Source organism: Strigops habroptila, chromosome 1, assembly GCF_004027225.2.
Source record: "Strigops habroptila isolate Jane chromosome 1, bStrHab1.2.pri, whole genome shotgun sequence".
Lineage (NCBI taxonomy): Eukaryota > Metazoa > Chordata > Aves > Psittaciformes > Psittacidae > Strigops > Strigops habroptila.
The window spans coordinates 141,016,305-141,037,518 of NC_044277.2; the positions used below are offsets into that span (position 1 = coordinate 141,016,305).

Genomic DNA, 21,214 nt, shown 5'->3' on the forward strand with positions numbered 1-21,214 from the left:
TTTTCCTTCCCTCATCCATCCAAAAAAGAGCATAAATAGCAAATGGCATTTAGCAATTTATTTTCATAATTAGCTTATCTGTCTGATGAAACAGTCTGTTCTATAGATGTTATTTTATTTCACTAAAACATGATCGTCAGTAACTATTCTTATCTTTGGAAGCATTTCTTACTTTCATTCAATCTGGCAACTAGTACTTATTTTTCCCTGAAGACAATAGCATGGGTTTTGCTGGTTGCATAAAACTATTAAAATACAGAAAAACAGTTCCTTTTTTTTTTTAGTAACTACTGCCTCTCAAATTTCAGTAAGGATATTTTAACAAAAACCACCACCCTTGAAAGGTCTTACTGAACACATGCCACTGCCTTTATTCCAAAATAACCTGTTTGACTCATCAATTCTGCATTTAGAAATGCGTTATATCTCCTTTGGTTTCTGTTGCTTAGCCACATTTCAGAAGTTACTGAGTCTACATTAAAAACACAAATAAACACAACATTTTCTGTGCGAATTCCAATACTACTGCTCCAGGAAATAATGAGCCAGGATAAACACCAATATCAATCAGTTAAATGTAAAAGGAAGTTTTTCTCTATATATAAAACGTTCTCAAAAATCACTGGACATATCAAAATCTATACAGCATGTACAGCTTATGTTCACGTTTCACTGCAATGTTTTTGGTCTCTGTTGTATATAAATACTAAAACGAATTTGCTCCTGGTATCTAAGAAAGCCTTCATATTTTCCAATTTACTATCTTTGCCTAGAGGTTTAAGTTGTAGAATGTATAATTAGCACTTTATTTATAAAAAAATAAGGTCTTAGTACAGCTTTACATGTGAATGCAAAACTTGAGCATCTGGTTTATAACTAAGTAGTACACCACTGATTTAGGTCCCACCACATCCGTGTTGCCAAATTAGTCAGCCATGGACTGAACATAAGTAATCTGAGTATTTGTTTGCAAGATACATGAAATGAAGCTTCCTGGCTGCGGAGATGTATTTGTCATAATGAAATCTTGTTCCACAACAGCAGTTTGAAATATTATGAAAACAGTTCTCTCACGAACACAGCAAGATGACTAAGAATCATCCCCATACTTAAGTTACAGTTTAGCTGATATGGTAGTAACTGAAGACTATCTTGACAGCTTCTCTGTAGTTTCACTTGGATAAATTATTCTTTGCTTCACCCAGCAATTTACTGGTGAATGCATTAAAACTTGTGCATAAAGTAATCCAGAACAGAACGTAAGTCATACTTTATAAATGTTAGCTGGCACAGATTTACTGAGAAGTCATTAGGATCACAGACTCCCACCCTTCATTACAGCTCCATCACATCATAACTTCACTTCTGGATACAAAGCTCCTAAACCTGTAGCACAACACCGTCAATTTGAGGCATTAAGAGTATTTTCTTGTCAATAAGTAATTGGATTGAGGGTAAAACACAGAATCAAAGGATAGCATACTACACAAAAATTGGACTCCCCACCTGCATACAAATTGGAACAGAAGTAAATTCTTTGTTAACATGGCATGAATATCCTCAAGACTGAAACTTCCCAGAAGTGTTCTAACAACCAATTCCTTGCATTTTCCCCTTCTAAAAAGTATAACAAGCTCATTTCTGACAATTTTTCAAATCTGATTTGTTTTTTTCAGCAGTGAGATACACAGCACAGCAGGGAGAAGGCAGAAAAGTGTGGCTACTAACACAAGGACACAGGAGGAAAGCACAGCATGGAAATACTGTGTACTCACATCAATTCCTTCTGGTTTGCTTGAAAAAGCATTTGAAGCTGGAAAGTAGAGCACACAGTTCTCCTAAAACTGCACTTCTGACACTTAATGAGATTCTCTTACATGGAAGTTGAAGATAAATGAGCTAGGCTGAGTTCATCAAACCTAAACTTGCTAACACAAAAAAAGGGCAGGTCCTACCATCTTCCCCCAGTACTCTAATCCAAACTGCATGCTCCCTTCACCTCACTTGCACCAGTTCTTCCATTCAATGATAAGGGAACAGCCAGATCTGCTAATCTGGCAGAAGGTAAGCCTTCTGGTAAGGTAAGGCAGAAAAGGTTTCTGTCAAGTTAGTTGATAAAAACAGTTCATCAAATGGTCAGTCATGTAACAGAGTGTAGCACATGAGAAGGAGTAAGCTCTGCACTGATGCAAAACAGAAAGGGAAGAATTTTTATGCTGGAAACAGGTAATTATTACACTTTTAGCTTTCTGCACTCTTGTATCTTCAAGCTCTTTCTATAATATATATATAAGTATAAATCTTCTATAGTGTTGCAATACAACATTAGAAAGGGAGATTTTCAAAACAGAACAATCAGTGAAAGCTTTTGTAGGACTTCTTGCTTTTTATTTCTGTCAAATTGGGCTATAATCTGATTTTGAGCATACTGAAACTCCAAAATGCTGTCAGGTATGCTAAATGATTCAATACTATATATGGCTTGCAAGTATCTTACCATTTTTTAACTCAAGTCTGTCAAATCGTGTATTCAGCATTTTTATAGTGTAAAAGGTTACTGTCATACGCACTGGCCCTTATGCTTACATTAGTCATTTGGTTTGTGAATAAAATGCTATACCCACACAGGAACATCAAAACTAGCTCCAGAGGCCAGACAGGCTCAAGCACCAGGCAAATGTGGCTGAAGCTTTGAAAACCCACTCCAGCCACACTATATGCAAGTAAGAATGCAAACACTTGATGCAAAAAGAAAACAAAAGAATTCATGATCATTCCAACAAAAGACAAAGTGGGTCTAAAAGCAGTATAATGATCTCAGGAAAGCAAAAGGTATGTATGTCAAGTCCTCTGTTTCCTTTAACAGTCAAAAATGGATGACTAGATAATGAATACGTACACAATTATTATCTTATCACACCGGCAGAAGATACCCAGGTCTGAGTTGCACAAGAAAGCCACCATTTAACTACTAAAGCAATGGATGTTATCCCAGTGGTTGGCCTTTGCAACTTTGGAGGCAGCAGCAAGTTGGATTTGGACTACAAACTGCCAGTTGTAGTAGTATGTAGCAGTATAGCACTGAGCCACAGTAACCATAATATTCTTGTTAGTTGTGTCTTTTATGAGGAATATATTGCCACCATTCTCTTGGTGTTGCTGTGACAACAAACCACAGTGCTAAGTAATTGTGATGCTACCTACAATGTTATTTGTGTATTTCAGTACGGTGCTAGAGGCCTGCACTCAACTGCTAAATAAACAATCACAATCTTAGAATCTGAATTTGCCCATTTCTCATCCCCAGAAGGATGAATTCACTCTGCAAATGTTTCCATGCAGCTACAAAACCAGGTACAGAATATCTGACTATAATAATAAAACCTATCAGAAGTGCCAATGTCTTCTAGAATTACTGTAGCCCACACAGCACTTAATACTCTGTAGAGATGCCGAGCAGTTAAAATAGAACTTGCTCTCCTCTGAAAGAATCAACTGATCTGAAAAACTGTAATTAAATTTTATCACCTAGGAAAGAGGTGATTTCTATTCATTTAATGATCCAATCTCTGTTGATGCTGGTAGAGCAGAAGTATTATCAGAAGCAGGCTTTATTCTGTCTCACCTGTAGTTACCCACTTCTGAATGCTGCTGGAGTTCACTGGCTTACACCACTGTTCTAGACAGAACTCTGCCTGATCTAAAAATAATACGTCCATTTGATTTACAAAATGAAATTTATGTGCAACAACAGCCCTCTCACTTTCCTCTGACCAGAATAAATTTTAATTGAGTGTGAAAAAAATATGGGAAACTACAAGCAACAGAACTTCTCATTATCTAACTCAGCTTTTTGAAAAACCCTGGCAACATGTGATCATTGCCTAATATTCCTCTTGCCTCATTTTAACTACAGCCTTAAACGCAAAAGGAAATGAGAGACCTAAATTAAATAGTCTCTTTTCAAGTGTGAAAACTTTAAAGTAGCATCACAAAGGGGACATTAATCCCTGAACTGGCTGAAACAATTATGTTTTCATAAAGAAAGCTTTTCCGTGATATTTATGAAGCATATAATGTAATAAAAGACTTGCCCTGAACATTTCAGCTCTTTGCAGCAAGAAAATATATCCTTCATATCTCATTCTAATACTATTCATAAGACACCAGAGAAGCTATGTCTGTGGAAAAGATCTTTGGCAAGAAAAACCCACCACATACCTTGATCAGTTTTTCTTGCAATAATTTTTGCAAATACAGCAACAATTTCAGATAAATGAAAACAGGTTTAAAAAATACTTAATGAATGCAAATACACCTTAATATGCACAGTGTATAGGGAGGGCAATCCTTTTTAATCTGGCATTTTAGTAAATCGAGCTGGTTTTCAAGTGATCAGATGCTCATAAAGGGGCAGGACCATGTAGTTGCACTGAAGAAAGCATGACCTCCTTTCTCATAAGCAACTGACTTTTAGATGGGTTCAGCTATAATGTAATTTCATCCTAACTGCAAAAAATCTTTGCCATTGCCAGTCATTACTGCAATATTAATAGCCCTATTCAGCCAACAGCTGAATGAGTTCACAGCACACCACCATAATTTCAGGCTATATATTCACCTTGCATATTACTAGCACCAAAATGTAACTGATATAATTTCTCTTCTTTGAAAATGTCTGATTTATTCATAATTCCAAGCATCTTCAGTTGGGCAACAATTACAAAACTTTAGTTTTTGCTCAGTCTCCAAAATCTGACTGCTACTCTGTTTTTCAAAACATCATTCACATAAGGCACTGCATAGAATATTTAACAAATGTACTGTTTCATGTAGTTTTGGAAAGCACTGCAATCAGTTACACTCATGCTTCAGGAAATTCTCAACATAAAAAGGCAAAGAACAACACAGAAAAATTCAGGAGTTAGGATCCCTAGTTTGCCACTAATAAAACCAGAACCAACTCATCTAAAACAGTGGCCTCTAAATAGAAATCATTTTGTCAAGCATCACTGCAGCATCAACATGGATTTGCAAAACCACAAATAGCACAGACATCTAAAATCCCTAATTATAGCACACTTGAGAAAGTAACCCACAGTAAAACACCTATTCAAAGTTAGAAGCCATGAAGTAACATTCAAATGTTTAGGCAAAGACCACAAGATCTACTAGCTAAAAATATTTATATTAAAAATAACGCAAGAATTTTAGTTCACTAGCCTGCAGGAATACTCTGTCAGCATATAAAATTAGCTGACTGTTTACCTCCAGTAGATTGGCAAGAAAATGGACAAGTCAGTCTTAATTTAAACCATCACCACAGCTACTACTATAACCATAGCAAAACACACACGCAGCTGTGTCAGAGTCATAATGGGTGTTATTACAACAGTGTAAGCATCACATACTGGGCACCCAAGAACTAGAGGCATGTTGACTACAATAAGGTATTTCTGAAGCATCATCTGGAACTAAATTTATCGGAGAGGTAAGTTCTACCTCAACCAACAGATAGGAGCAACCTGTATGACTACAGGATATTATCTAGTGACTCTTATCAATGCTTACAACTATTTGAAAAAATCCTCTAAGTTAATTCTAATATCATATGCAGCAGAGCTAACAGAGAGAGCAAGAGAATTATCTGCAGTCTGCCTAGCACATTTCACTTTCCAGCTAGAAACATACAAATTTACACATTACTATTTCTCCTACCTTTCAAACAATTGGAAGCAACTAGAAACTCACTCTCTACTTTCAGTTCTCAGACAAGAAAAGGGCAGAGAAAGGGAAGAGGGAGTTAAAGCCTTCCTTAACTCCCCTCTTCTCCTCTGATAGCCAAATTAGTACTTATTAGAAATTGATTCCTACCACCTTGCAGCAGCAGATGTATGCAGCCTGGACTCACAGCCTGGACTGTCATTCTTATACAGCTGAACTGAGCAAAGAAAATCACTCTGGGTGTTTGGGTTTTTTTTGCAGCAGCAAGGGGGGGAACAATGGACATTAAATTAAAAACAGGCACTTATCTGAAAAGGAGATGAGTCCTCTTAACAAAGGAAGTACAAATATACACTGCGTTCACATTCTTAGTAGAAAAGTTAATTACAATGCATACAATTGCATCGTTTCATACAAAAAGAACCTTTAAGCATTTCCACAAATGTTTGAGTATCTCCTTCGAATGGAGCTGCTCCAGCATTAATTCATCCTTAACTCATCCAGGTTGTAAAATTATTTCTTCCCATTTAGCTGGCTTTCACATATGGCATTATCTTGAAACAGAAAACAGAGTGCTACAACACCATGGTACTTAAGTTTAGATTACTAGTTGAATTCAAAGAGGACATACCCACTGCTGGTGCATCGTATTCATCCCCAAGTAAAATTTCAGGAGCAGAATATGCAAGAGATCCACAGCTTGTAGTGAGCTTCTTTCCAGGCTGAAATTTGTTGCTGAATCCAAAATCAGTCAATTTCACAAGTCCTTGTTTTTCAAAGAAGACCACATTCTCTGGCTTTAAGTCTCTGTGAACTACATGCAGTTTATGGCAGTAGGATATAGCATGAACTATTTGAGCAAAATATTTTTTTGCCAGATCCTCATTCAGACCTTCTTCATGTTTCATGATGTAATCAAACATATCTCCTCCATCACCTAGCTCTAAGATAAGATAAAGCTTAGTCTGGGTATCAATCACTTCATACAGCCGTACTATATTGGGATGTTGCACTAGTTTCATGCATCTAACTTCTTGAAAAAGATGTCCAGTGGCTAAAGTGTCCAGTTTGGTCTTGTCAATTACTTTTACTGCTACCTTTTCACCTGTAAAGACATGCCGGGCAAGTTTGACCACAGCAAAATGGCCTCTGCCCAAAGTTTTATCCAAGTCATACAATCCTGCAATTTTTCCATCATATCCTCGCTTGAAGCCTGCCATTCTGTTTCAGAAGATGAAATAATATTTAAGCTCTTTGGAAACGTGATCTTTTCATATAAGAGTGTCTGATGCAAATAAATAGTCCATTGTCACTGCCAAGCATACCTAAAAATAAAGGATAAGATTATGCATTTGTGTAAAAATAAGCAAAATTATTATCCTGTAATTCTCCTAAAGTTACACTGGCAAATTTTTACAGATCACTTATGAAATTCTTCAGGGATTTTTGCAAAGTGTTTGATAAGCCATGCTGTGTTAACCAACAAATTTCTGAAATCACAACAGGGCACCAATAAAAATTTCTCTTAGACAGTGGCCATCATGTTCTTGAGTTAGAAACCTTGCAAGCAACACTTGAAAAAGTCAACATTATGAGTACTGTTAAAATTGGCAAATCTGAAATCTGTAACTTTTTTGGCTACATCAGAAACCAGCCAGGCAGCACAGAACATTGACAAGATGAACATGCTTGATTTACTTAATTTTGACATATTCCTTCATGTTGTAGCATGAAACAGCAGTAATACAAAGTTTTGAATACTTTGACCTTCTCCCTTTTAACAGCTTCTTGTTTACCAAAGCTCAGGCTGACATAGAAGGCTTAATTTTGTTACTCTAGTTTGAGCATTATCAATCAATACTGTAATTACAACAACCAAACAATGCTTTACAGGCCGAAATGAAACATTTGGGTTGGATGTACTCTTAGTGCTAAACAAAAATGTCTTATTAAATATTTTGACTGGAGTTATAAAAACTGGTGATGAAAAGTTTGCATGTAGGCTGCATATGTTCAGCAGTCCTGAGAATGAGTCAGGAGAAGGAGAAAAAAAGTGTGAAGGAAGGGAAGAGAACTCAAAGGTTCAGCTTATTTATGCTCTTACCAGTTAATCTGACATTTAAGCAAACAAGATCCAACTTATAAAATGTTCATATTCAAACCTGGTTTTTAAGGTCTTACGTCCCATTGTCTTTTTCTTTTTTTCACATACAAAACCTCCCCAAAACTTTTCCTGCATCTTTAACTTAGATTGGGGTTTACATAAAAATCTGTAGCTATCAAAAAGCTAACCATTTCTCCCACTTTGAGTGCAAAGTACCTGGAAATATTAAAATTAGAGGGCTTACTGCCAATTCAAAATACAGAAAACAGCTCTTTACTATGTATTTTCCATTTCAAAACTGAACTTCAGAAAGAAAATCTTTGAAAATGAATCTGGCAAACAAACAGCCCCTTACATTAGTTATTCTCAAGTCAAAATGTAAGCATTAGATTAAAAACACTCCCTGCTAAACAAGTTATTTCACAGGCAGTGAAACTAATGAACCTGGTTTCATATGGATTCAATTACAAGGTTGGGGGTCCTATGAGGATTCTCTGATGTTTAACAATCTCACCTTACTGCTTCTCTCAGCAGGAGCCATGGTGTAACCTCTTCTGTATGCAGCTGTCTACTTCCATAAAGTCCGTGGGAATTCAGTTTGAGACCTCTACCCCTGTAAAATTTGAATGAAATCAATCAACTTCTGAAACCTCATAACTTAGACAAAGAACAGGGTAAGCGTAACAATCGCAAACATTGAGCTGTGGGGTTTTGTCTTTCTTTTAAGATTATGATCATGCTTTAAAAAATTTCACTGTTTTGTGTTACTGTACCCTTTCATTCTGCTACTAAACACTATGTGCTTCAGATGCTCTTCCAAAAACCACTTCACCATAAGATGCTATAGTATCAAAACTGGGGTTGGCATATCTGCTTCCCATCACATCCCATACTGCTCATCTTACAAAGTTTCCCCTACCACTCCCAGTGAACTGTGTAATACCATCCCATCCATATTTCAGAAAATACAAAACTAGTTTAGAGCATGCTACATTAAACCAAACACCCATGCCAAACACTCTTCTATCCATTAGAGGCTGCACAGGGAAGAACATAGTACAATGGCAAACATAATAAATAATGAAACTCCTTATCTGTAAGAGATTCAAAACTTCTACATCAGAGTGCAGTGGCTTTGTGTTTAATAACGCTTGATGGATTCCACCCCAGCCCTCCTTGTGAAACTGGGCAGGTGCTTTATTAAGGCATGTGAATTTTTAGTATCAAGAACATCCTGCAATGAGTTTAATAGCTTAACTACGTGCGGCGAGAAGAACCACTTCCTCTTGCTTGTTTTTAATACCCTGATAATTTGTGCATCTTCTCATTCACTGTCTGTTCCAAAACAAGAACTATGATACTCTATTTACCTTGCCTCGAGCAACTCAGTTTTAGCTTCCTCTTTTCCTAGCCTCAGTTCAATCTTGTTCAATTCCTAGTCTGTCACTCCTTTTACAGAGGTTATTTTTTTTTCCTACTACTACTGAGCACTGACCTCATGTTTTCATTTAATGTTTTATTATTGTTTTACAATGTTCTGTCATACCGACCTAACCCCCAAAATGCAGGCTAATGAAAAATATTCTATGTACATGCAAAAACCACCTAACTTTAACCTGTATGAAGCAATAGGGGAGATATTAATCAGCTGTGGCCCATATGGTTGTGTGACTCGAGTCTCAATCCTAAAAGGATTGCAAGCATTTAAAGAGAAAAAAAACCCCAAAACACAACAAAAACACCCTCCCCTACAGAAACATGCTTTAGAAAACTCTCATCTCAACAGCATGCTAATCAGATTCTTCACAGCTTCTAGAGTAAAGAAATAAAAGAAAAAAGAGCACTTAAAGACAACTTTTTTAACTACCATTAGGGCATCATACCTCCTTACAAATCTGTTTTACCCGTAATGCATCCTATACTCAATAACTTATGCTAAACTACTCCAGTTTTAGAACCCTTAAATTTAAAAAACAACTTTTAAGTTGTGTCAAAACCAGACACTCGATCCCTATGCAATTGAAGTTACCAAGTTATCATGAAACACCTTTACTCTCTGAGGAGACATGGCTTTAAGAGAGATTTTCTGTTAAGTCTTGGATTCAAAAACAACGCCTGCAGACAAGACAGCTTTTTTAGTGCACAGCAAAAAATGTTACTGAAAGAGGTAAGGGAGATAGAGGTAAAAAAGCATCAGTCCATTTTGACTTTGCTGGTCTTTCTTAAATTCAAGAAGGTTCCATCCCCGGCAGAGCAAAAGGGAGAGAGTAAACTCAGCCAGATGTAACAGAACGCAACTTGTCTGAACTGAAATAACTACAACACTCAGCAGTAAGGAAAGATTTATACTAATTATTTTGTTCACTTGGCACATTCTCAACAATCTTTGTACAAACTCAACAACTGATTTATCTCTAAACGACAGAATACACAACAACATTGCCTGGAACAAAATTCCAGCAAAAATCAGTTATGCTTAAGCCATGAAGAAATACATCAGACAGTAATCAATAGGATAAAAGCTGATAGAAATGGAAGATAAACTATGCTTACTAATGTTGCAGCCCCATTAGCAGAAATAAAATTAATACAGATTCATTAACAGTTTAACATAAAGTCTCCACAATAACAGACCGACTAACTTTAATTCTGTGGGTTTAAAATACAACTTCAGAAATGAAGCTCCCACAGCTAAACACAAGGATCTCAGATGCACATACAGTTTGAAGGGAACATACAAAATTAAGAATTGTTCAGTAGTAGGAAATGGATGCAAAGCTGTCACAGTGCATAGATACAAGCTTGATCACAATTTAATTACGCTAATTAAAGGATCACAGTTGCAATACAAATACGTTTTAGAGAAGTAGTTTCTTTTTCTTAATTTCTCTCTGGACTTCAAGAAAGCAGACTTTGGCCTCTTCAGGAACCTCCTTAGTAAGGTTCCATGGGATACAGTCCTAGAGGGCAGGGGAGCCCAAGACTGCTGGTCGGTATTCAAGGATCACCTGCTACGTGCTCAAGAGTGTTGCATCCCGACTAGAAGAAAGTGCAGCAGGAGGGCCAGGAGACCTCCATGGATGGACAAGGAGCTGCTGAGGAAACTTAGAGGGGAAAAAAGAAGCTTATAGAAGGTGGAAGCGAGGACAGGCGGCCTGGGAAGAATATAGGAGCATTGCCCGGGAAGCTAGGGACCAGGTTAGGAAAGCTAAGGCCCAGCTAGAATTAAGTTTGGCAAGGGACGTAAAAGATAACAGGAAAGGATTCTATAGATACATAGCAAATAAAAGACAGATTAGGGACAACGTGGGCTCTCCGGAAGCTATCAGGAGAACTGGCTACCATGGATTTGGAGAAGGCTGAGGTTCTTAATGACTTCTTTGCCTCAGTCTTCACTAGCAAATGCTCTGACCACACCACAAAAGTCTTGGAAAGCAAATGCAGGGACTGTGAAAATGAAGACCTTAGGCCCACTGTAGGAGAGGATCAGGTTCGAGACCATCTTAAGAACCTGAACATGCACAAGTCCATGGGACCTGATGAAATCCATCCACGGGTCCTGAAGGAGCTGGCGAATGAAGTTGCTAAACCACTGTCCATCATATTCGAAAAATCCTGGCAGTCAGGTGAAGTTCCTGATGACTGGAAGAAGGGTAATATAACCCCCATTTTCAAGACGGGGAAGGTGGAAGACTCGGGAAACTACAGACCAGTCAGCCTCACCTCTGTGCCTGGCAAAATCTTGGAACAGTTTCTCCTGGAAAACATGCTAAGGCACATGAAAAACAACGAGGTGGTTGGTGACAGCCAACATGGCTTCACTAAGGGGAAATCCTGCCTGACCAATTTGGTGGCCTTCTATGACGGAGCCACAGAACTGATGGACAGGGGCAGAGCAGTTGACGTCATCTACCTGGACTTGTGCAAAGCGTTCGACACTGTCCCGCACGACATCCTTGTCTCTAAATTGGAGAGACATCAATTTGATAGATGGACCACTCAGTGGATGAAGAACTGGCTCGATGGCCACATACAAAGAGTTGTGGTAAATGGCTCGATGTCCAGTTGGAAACCTGTAACAAGTGGTGTCCCTCAGGGATCGGTGTTGGGACCGGTCCTGTTCAACATCTTTGTCGGTGACATGGACAGTGGGATTGAGTGCGCCCTCAGCAAGTTTGCCGATGACACCAAGCTGTGTGGTTCGGTTGATACGCTGGAGGGAAGGGATGCCATCCAGAGGGACCTTGACGCACTTGTGAGGTGGGCCGATGCCAACCTTATGAAGTTTAACCAAGCCAAGTGTAAGGTCCTACACCTGGGTCGGGGCAATCCCAGGCACTGCTACAGGTTGGGCAGAGAAGAGATTCAGAGCAGCCCTGCAGAGAAGGACTTGGGGGTGTTGGTTGACGAGAAGCTGAACACGAGCCGGCAGTGTGCGCTTGCAGCCCAAAAAGCCAACCGTATCCTGGGCTGCATCAAAAGAAGCGTGACCAACAGGTCAAAGGAGGTGGTCCTGCCCCTCTACTCTGCTCTTGTGAGACCTCACTTGGAGTACTGCATACAGTTCTGGTGTCCTCAACATAAAAAGGACATGGAGCTGTTGGAGAGAGTCCAGAGGAGGGCCACGAGGATGATCAGAGGGCTGGAGCACCTCCCGTATGAAGACAGGCTGGGAGAGTTGGGGCTGTTCAACCTGGAGAAGAGAAGGCTGCGTGGAGACCTCATAGCAGCCTTCCAGTATCTGAAGCGCGTCTATAAGGATGCTGGGGAGGGACTCCTCCTTAGGGACTGTAGTGGTAGGACAAGGGGTAATGGGTTCAAACTTAAACAGGGGAAGTTTAGATTAGATATAAGGAAGAAGTTCTTTACAGTGAGGGTGGTGAAGCACTGGAATGGGTTGCCTAGGGAGGTTGTGGATGCTGCATCCCTGGCAGTGTTCAAGGCCGGGTTGGACAGAGCCTTGGACCATGTGGTTTAGTGCAAGGTGTCCTTGCCCATGGCAGGGGGGTTGGAACTAGATGATCTTAAGGTCCTTTCCAACCCTTACTATTCTATGATTCTATGAATAAGAAAGCAGAATTTTGAAAGCACTTAGGGATCAACCAAGAGTGAAGTTTCACAAGGTACCAGCTTTCAAGATGAAGCTTCTTTGAGACCCTTTCTTTGCAGTTGTGTCCTTAGTTACATCAGTAAAACTTTTGGAGCAAGCTATAAATGGAACTACCCAAAACTTCCAGATTTAACACATCTACTTACCATCACACTCCAAACTGCTAGTTTTAATGACAGATCATTTCATTGATCCAGTTTACAGTTTGACCTCTTGTCCATTTCTACCAAATGAAGGAGCTGCAAACTGCAGCACACAACAAAATTTCAACCAGCCATACTTTGCCAGCAAGCCAAACTACAGCCTGAGGAAAAACACTTAAGAGACAGTTATATCACAGAAAATATGTGCCTATCTTTCTTTTCATTCACATTATCTCAAGTCCTTTATGAGTTCATTTTTCAGCATTAGGTTTTCTAGTTGGTGAGCTTACTAACCATTAGCAGCATTTAATCCATGTGGCTAATTACGGTTTTTAAAAAAATGCCATTTTCCCTAACTATACCAGAATGCAGCTATGCCCTTGATACTCATTTTATGCAATGTAGACATTTACCAGTAAATAGCTCCAGAACAGATCCTTCCTTCCATAAACACTCAAACATCCTATCCCACAAAATACGGCTAACAGCTTCTGTAACAGAGATCTGCAGAAGCCGTTTTGTAATATCACATGCATCCTATTAAGAAGCTTAACAACAGTACTGGGATTCAAATATCTCTAAAAAATGTATGAATAGAGCTCTAATGGATCTGTTTAGAAAAACAGCATGTTTCAGAAACACTAGTTTTTCTTTCTTTCATCCTGTTCAAAATTTTCCATTAGATTATACATTACGTACAAGACCAGCCTAGTGCATCTTACCCTAATGTGCGTATTGGCTTCTTACTTTAGAAAATAAAGATTCAAGGTCCCATTTCAACAAAATGTTATAATACTATCAATGCAAAAACTTCCCTGCATTATCAGGCTAACAGACATGAAAGCTAAAGTAATCTTTACTGGGACTCGTCTGTCCACAGCTAACCATTCCCATCTCCCTTCAGGATAAATGGAGATTCAGTCAACACAGATAAGAGTCTATGACAAAACAAATTGCACCCTAAAGCAGATAGCTAAATAGATCAAATGAATCATTTCTTAAAAGCACACGTTTTCATTTCCTGTAACAGGAGTTCAGGCTGACTAGTTCAGTGGATGCATACATTATGCACATCCACAAGACACATTAAATAAGTTTCACCCTGTTTCTCCTTTTGCTCTCTTTTGTCTCAGATGAATAACAGCATCTATGCCAATTATTTACTACACAAATGCTAAGAGTAAGACTTATGTTGCTAGTCATCTTAGAAACAGTAAACCAAAATTTGACATAAACTGATCAGAGATCCAGAAGCTATTTTTTACTCTGAAAACAATTTTTACAGACCATTAGAATCTGAAAGCAAACTGAAGCAAATATCAACTCGGTATATAAACTGTGCAAGTATAATTCTTCACATTTTTTCCAATATTTCCTATCAATTTTTATCTGCCACCCTACTGTAAAATACCTTCACAACCTAATCCACAAGCCTTTAAAAACAGTCTATCTTTGTTACTATATGAGCCACTCTTATATGTGATGATGTTACGCCTTCACCAGTGTGTCAAACTGCTTTCCCCGAGAGGGTTTTTGATCACTTTTATATAAGGGAAAGCCAATATGCTAGAAATGGGTACGAAGTGTTGCAAGACTGAAGTGTGAAGAACACACACACCACATTGCACCACAGCATACACACATATCTTCCCATTCACTGATAACAAACCCTGTAAGCTCTCCTGCTCCTGACAAGTTCCATAATAAAACACTACACTAGATCTTTTCAAGGTGTACTTGCACTTCTTTTATTTTCATATTAACCACAGCATCAGCATCCATGTCATACTACATACTAAAATGTCAAGATGTACCAGCTAATCTCTCTACCATTCAGCATGGCTACACCCAAAACGATGAAGATAAGAGTTATCAAGTAGTTCTACGCTCCAAACATAAAGGAAGAATTAACCTGCAGGATTTAATTGTATTCCTTACTTTTAAATAGTCTTCAGAATTTTGCTCAAAGATATGAGAGCTGCCAGTTGCTGAAGTTTTGCCATTAAACATTTGGGAAGCCTGGAGTGAAATGTCTGTGTTTCACTGTTTCAGAATGTATTGCAGGCATGAGAGCTACTGATGCCTAGCCTTAACTCTTCTATGAATCCAGAAATAAAAACAAAACCCTAACAAGAATGCTTCAGCTCTGAGGGCCATTATCCAGTGAACAGCCAGCAGCAGAAATATTTGGCAGGCCAATAAACTTAATAAAACATTGCTCCTCAACCTATAAACAAAAGGTTGGGGGAGGGGTAGCATTATACATTTGAGAAGAAATAAAAGTTACTAATGTTATTTTGTAATAGAAAATTTTGAGAGCCTGCATTACCTGAGATCTAAGGCAAGACTGAGGCAGCTCTGATGTATGAGAAAAATTAAACTTATGATGCACGATTCAGGATATCACCAATTAGAGAATACCTTTATTTCTTAGACAAGAAATTCCCAAACATTGAGACCTACAGATTGCTGTCTACCATCCTATTTTTCTCGAAGATTAGTACAGTCATATCAAGCATGGAAAGTTTAAGCTTTCCTCTTTCACATGGGTTTACAAAGCTGTGGTGAGTGGTTTGCAGAACACTAGCAAAGAGCAAAATAAAATATGAGAACTGTGTTGCAGAGCCTCACTAGATAGTTGGTATCTCTGAAAATCATCTTCAATATAGACAAGTACAAAAAGCCACTGGATTTGATTTAGTCCTTCAAAGCCTCACTCTTAAACAGTCAAGAATGTTTGTTTATGTATATATTCTTGCCCCCCTCCCCCCCTCCCCCCCAAAAAACCCCACAACAACTAGGGACATGAAACTGATGAAGAAATACTTTGCATATCAGACAGAAATCATTATTGTGATTCATGATGGTATCACTACCTTTTAGACAGGCCACTACATCTTTATTTCCAGAAAACCTACTGCAGGAACTTCACAAAAACCAGACAACTCTGATTTCTATTCCACCAATCTGGACTCTCAGAGGAATCGCCTCATCTACTCCATGTTCATGAATCCCCAGAATTGTTTTGCCTGTTTCAAACATCTATTTATGACCACATTGTTTTCTCATGCCAGACAGCGTAGCAAAGACCACTGACAGAAGCCCTAAACATTCGACCATTAATCAATGAAAACTTCAGTGCGGCTTAACATTTTAGTAAGTTACCACTGTTGTAACACCTAACTTCATCTTTTCTGCGTCAATTCAGAATCACAAACATGATTTTTATTCTGTGCCAAGGGAGGTGAAAGCATCAAACGCTAGGTCAAATATGAGTTTTCAGATGCAAACGTGTGTACATATTGTTAATATCTATATCATGGTTTAACCCCAGCCAGCAACTAAGTACCACGAAGCCACTCACTCACTCCTTCCCCCCTCCCCATGGGATGGGAGAAGAATCAAGGAAAAAAGAATCAGCGAAAAGGGTAAAAGGTCATGGGTTGAGATAAGAACAGTTTAATAATTGAAATGAAGTAAAATTTCAACCAAAAAAAAAAAAAAAAAGGAAATGGGGGGGGTGGAGGGTGGGAGGGAGAATAAAATAAACAAAAAACGCCAAGTGATGCACAATACAGTTGCTCAGCACCTGCTAACCGATGCCTTGCCTGTCCCTGAGTAGCGATCAGTGGCTCCCAGCCAACTACCCCCAGTTTCTGTACTGAGCATGACATTCTATGGTATGGAATATCCCTTGGGCTAGTTTGGGTCAGCTGTCCTGGCTGTGCTCTCTCCCACGACGAGCAATAATAATGTGTATTAAATTTCTTAAGAACAATCTCTGAGCTTGAATATCAAGATAGCTTCATTTGTTTAGCAATACATACGGTAACATAAAACTTAAGCAGTGAACTGACTTAACTTGCCTCTGAGATACTGACATTTTCCATCTAGGATGCAAACTACTTAAACCTTAAGAATCAGATCGACTCCAACCTACAGTCAATACTTCACTCTCATTTATAGCATTCTAAATTAGTTAGGGACTGGCAGACACCTGAAATTCACCATGCTTCAACATGAACTAAAATCATAGAAGTCTAGGCTATCATCTTCTCTCTCATGTAAAGTTGGTTTAAGCCCAGCCAGTAACCAGATAGTAGACTGCTGCAGAAAACACAGAACGATACATGAAGAGTAAAAACCAGTCTGTCAAATTCAGTGCAGCATTCGTGTCCCAACACTGTTGTAGAAGATCACTGTAAACTGAGAGATTCAGCTTCTCAGAAAGTGAACATGCTCTGTTTTATATTTCACAAGTATTAAAAAAAAAAAAATAAAATACACAGCACTTTTCCCTCATTCAGTTTTAACACTGGTGACTTATCAACTTGCATATACTAGAACTCTGCCAGGGTAAGTTATCCTAGAATTGCAAGTGAACATACAGTTTTTCAAATCCTCTTAAGCTCTTACATAATACTGTTATGTGTATTAAAACAACAGATACTTTACATTATTACAGAAGCTGCAGCATTCCAGTTCAGTGCTTGAAAACAGTGTGACAAGGAAGATGCACAAAACCTCACCGGTTACTGAAGTGAAGAGCTTATGCAATTTAATACTACTATATTCATAATAAACTACAGTTCAACCTGATATACAGAAGGCAGTGTCCCTGATGTGAACCACGTTTCATTGGTTTCTTAAGACATAATTAGAAAACACTATTAAGTAGGAATGGACAGTTCATCAATGCAGCTACAGTACTTCAGTGGAATTTTGAAAGCAGATAAGATCCAAGAAAAAGTGCATTATTTCATGAGAGATACATTCTGAGGAAAACCTAGCTGCACCAGGATATTGTGCCCTTGAAAGCAAGGCAGGCAAAGCAAGACAAAGGCGCTGGTTTGGCATTACAGTTGCTAGTAGGATAAAAAGGACCATGATACATTGAAGGTGTAGACTGAAAAAGAATTATTCAAATATGATATTGAAGGTAGCAAGTTAGAGCCTTAGAAGAGACAAGGTTGGTCAGAACAGTGCACAAGGAAGAGGACTATTACAAGTAGAAGAGTATCTGCAGTAGCCTATTAACATACATACTCCTAACATGCTATTTGTTTAGAATAATCAGAAAGCAGACTATGTATCTACACTGCAACCACCCACAGCACATAGGAATATCAGTTCTCAAAGCAAGATGACTCAAGGAACAGCAATAACCTGTACAGAAGTATCTGTACTTTCTTGCTTCTTAATTGTGTAAAAACCAAAAAACCAGCCAAACAAACAGAAAAACCCACACATAACCCTAGAACAGTTTATCACTATGTCCACTTAAGATGTCATCTTCCCTCTTCCCTGTTTTTGTTGGAAGCCTCAGGTGTGGATCACAAAGATTCTCTTAAAAAAGCCAGATGAATGTGCTGTCTTAAATGATACATGGCCTCCCAGGCACTACTCCAGCATTCAGGTTAGCTTCTTTTCCCAAACATTTGAAAAATCATTCTACCACTGTCCTGGTCATTTACACTATTCAGGAAAAATGTGAGACAAGACTGGACATTCTCCTCCTCAACTTGAATTGTTAAGTCCTTAAATCTGGATGTTTTCACGCACTAGAAGTGAAAGGGGCAGCTATTAGCCCATTTAAGTTAACGTTTCAACATGTGCCATAAGGTAAAATCTGACTGCATTCTGTAGCAATGACTGTTAGTTCTTGCAAGTTTATTTCAGATTCGTTCTTTCTAAGGATCAGCAATAGCACAAAAACAACCACCAGCCAAATTCCCACTTTCTGTGATATACAGTGATCAAAAAAACCCCCATCTTTCATTAACCCAGTTCCTAATGGTGCATGCCTTGCAAGAACTGCTTAATTCTAACATAATAAACATTTGCCTGTAAACACTTCTATACAGATTTCATTTTGCTGAGATTCATTAAACTGGTCCTTCCCCAGAGCCTGACAATCTAAATATATCCATACTAAACAACTCCAAAAAGCAGCCTATATGACTAAGTAGTGACTGCACTACAGAGGGCAGGCATAAGCAGATTTACATGCAATTCATTCATGCTAGATGGCTGTATATCATATAACACACTTCAGTTCCAGGAATTGCAATGGTACCATTGAGGAAACCACTTCTTTGCATATCTACTCTTAACAAGCCCTTGAAAGCAAGATGATCAGTAAGAAACTATCTACACATAAGCAAAAACCCAAAGCTCTTTATATGCCCATATGCCTTTGTAAAGGGTTCTCCTTCACAGGTGTTTCAGCATAGAATCATATCATAGAATGGTCTGGGTTGGCAGGGGCCTTAAATTAAACCCTTACCAATAAAGCAATCCAATCTGAAAATAGGTCACATTTGTTGCCAGCCATTCTCTGGTCAATACAGGCTTTTTCCCTAGTGGATGCTCTCCAATACTTATCCAGTCTACTTATTGAAAAATAAAAAAAAAAAAAAAAAAAGGAAAGAAAAACAAACAAAAAGCCCTACCAAATCGAACCACACAGATCTGTCCTTCAGCTATTACCAAGACTGTACATCAACCACAAACACCATCTTCCATAAATTTAACCCGTGGAGTACCATCTGTGTGCCAAAACATACCTAGCAGAAAGCACCAAGACGCCTATCCAGGGCTCACCTACTCATCCCACCGACTCTATAGTGATCCAAAGGCAGTAAATTCAGTGCAAGAAGTGTATTGACAGAAGCAATGCATGTATCGACAAAGATACTTGTGGTTGCAGTCTCCGTCAGGGGCACGCTCCAGCTCCGCGCAGAAAGCCGCCCGCTTGCATTCTGAGCAAACCTGTTGGCTACGCACCCGGTTCCGAGGGGCAAGATGCACCGTCATTCCCCCCAAGCGCACCCGTGACCGGACCGACTCCATAACAGGAGAGCTTTCGCCTCCCTTGTTTATCTCTTTCTTCCCCAAGCGACAGCAAGTACGAGGCGGAGCGGGCGAGGGCGGGGAGTGCCGCGGTGACCCCGGTGAGCTGCTCCAGCGCGGGCACAGACGGTGCGGAGTCAGTGTCAGCCGCGCCGCGGGGACCCGGCCACACGCGCTGTTGCCTCGGAGGGGAACAGGGCTCGCGCTGGGGGGTCACCAAGGGCTCCCGCCGGGATCCCAGCGTCCCCACCGCAGTGACACCCGCTTCTCTTCTCCCTCTCCCCCCCTCAAAGCCCGCTCCTCCAGCCCCGGGCGGCACCGACACACCGACCTTCGGCAGCCGGGAAGCGTCCCCCCACCGCCTCCTCCTGGGCCGAGGCCGCCATTGGGCCGGACGAGAAAAGCTCGGCGGGCAAGGCCGGCTCCGGGAGAAACGGAATGGCGAAGGGAGGGGAGGAAGGGACCCCACCACACCCCACCAGCCCGGCCGAAGCTGAACCCGGCCCAACCCCGCCGGCAACTTACTGCCTGCAGCAGCGGCGGCGTCTCCTCCGGCCGCCGCGCCCCGCGCCGCCCCCTGCATGGGCAGCACTCGCCGCGACTGCCCTGGGGAGCGGCAGCGGGGACGGGGAGCGCGGCGGGAAGGGAGGGAAAGGGTCGAAGACCGCAGCAGGGAAGCTGAGCTGGGCGGCAGGGCCTCCTGCCCCGCGCCTGTCTGTGCCTGCCTGTGCCTGCCTGCCTGCCTGTCGCTCCGCCGGGCCGGGCCCTGCCGCTGCGGCGGCTCCGAGGCGCAACTGATAACAACGGCCGCGGCGGCTCGCGGAGAGACGTTGTAAGGTTGGGGAAGGGAGGAGCGGGGGCGAGGCGGGGCAACGGACACCCGCGCGAGCCCGCGAGCCGTGCAGCGCTGCGCCTGCGCGCCGGGGAGGCCGCGCCATTGCCGTCACGGCGGGCCAATGGCGGGCAGGAGGGGAAGGCGCGTTGGACGACGGCGGCGGGCGGGGCGGGGCGGGGCGGGGAGGGGAGCGGAGCGGAGGGGAGCGGCCGCCTGAGGGGAGGGCAAGAGGGGGCAGCTGAGGGCAAGGGGGTGAGGCGGGCGGCTGCAGTTGGGCGCAGGGTTTGTGCCCGGTTCTGCCTGCTGTGCGCTCCGGCTGCCTCCATGTCCTGAGCAATTCGGCCTGGAAATGGCAAAAATAAGAGGACAGGGGAGGGCGAAGCCCGCGGGCCCGCCGCCTGCATGGCGGCTGCCCCTCTCCCTCTGAAGGGCTAATTAATGCCGTG

The 21,214-nt window shown here is 40.8% G+C and overlaps 1 protein-coding gene and 1 long non-coding RNA gene across 4 annotated transcripts in view; both read right to left on the minus strand.

Moving 5' to 3' along the window:
* Nucleotides 1-20,844, minus strand: part of SNRK (SNF related kinase) — a 43,185-nt gene extending 22,341 nt beyond the window's left edge. Inside the window, exons 1-3 of one of the 3 annotated variants that reach the window (XM_030488802.1) lie at nucleotides 20,459-20,844; nucleotides 8,343-8,441; nucleotides 6,356-7,049 (exon numbers count right to left, since the gene is read on the minus strand). In XM_030488802.1, coding sequence (XP_030344662.1) covers nucleotides 6,356-6,944 — 589 coding nt within the window. In that variant the 5' untranslated portion in view covers nucleotides 6,945-7,049; nucleotides 8,343-8,441; nucleotides 20,459-20,844. Of the gene's footprint in view, nucleotides 1-6,355; nucleotides 7,050-8,342; nucleotides 8,442-19,367; nucleotides 19,642-20,264; nucleotides 20,416-20,458 lie in introns of those variants that run through there. The other 2 variants (XM_030488986.1, XM_030488890.1) reach the window with 2 other exon arrangements.
* Nucleotides 1,982-6,349, minus strand: LOC115609259. Its single transcript, XR_003991798.1, has 3 exons — nucleotides 4,863-6,349; nucleotides 2,659-2,661; nucleotides 1,982-1,993 (listed from the first exon to the last, which is right to left on the minus strand). It is a non-coding gene; the product is annotated as an uncharacterized LOC115609259 (long non-coding RNA).
* Nucleotides 20,845-21,214: the final 370 nt, after the last annotated feature.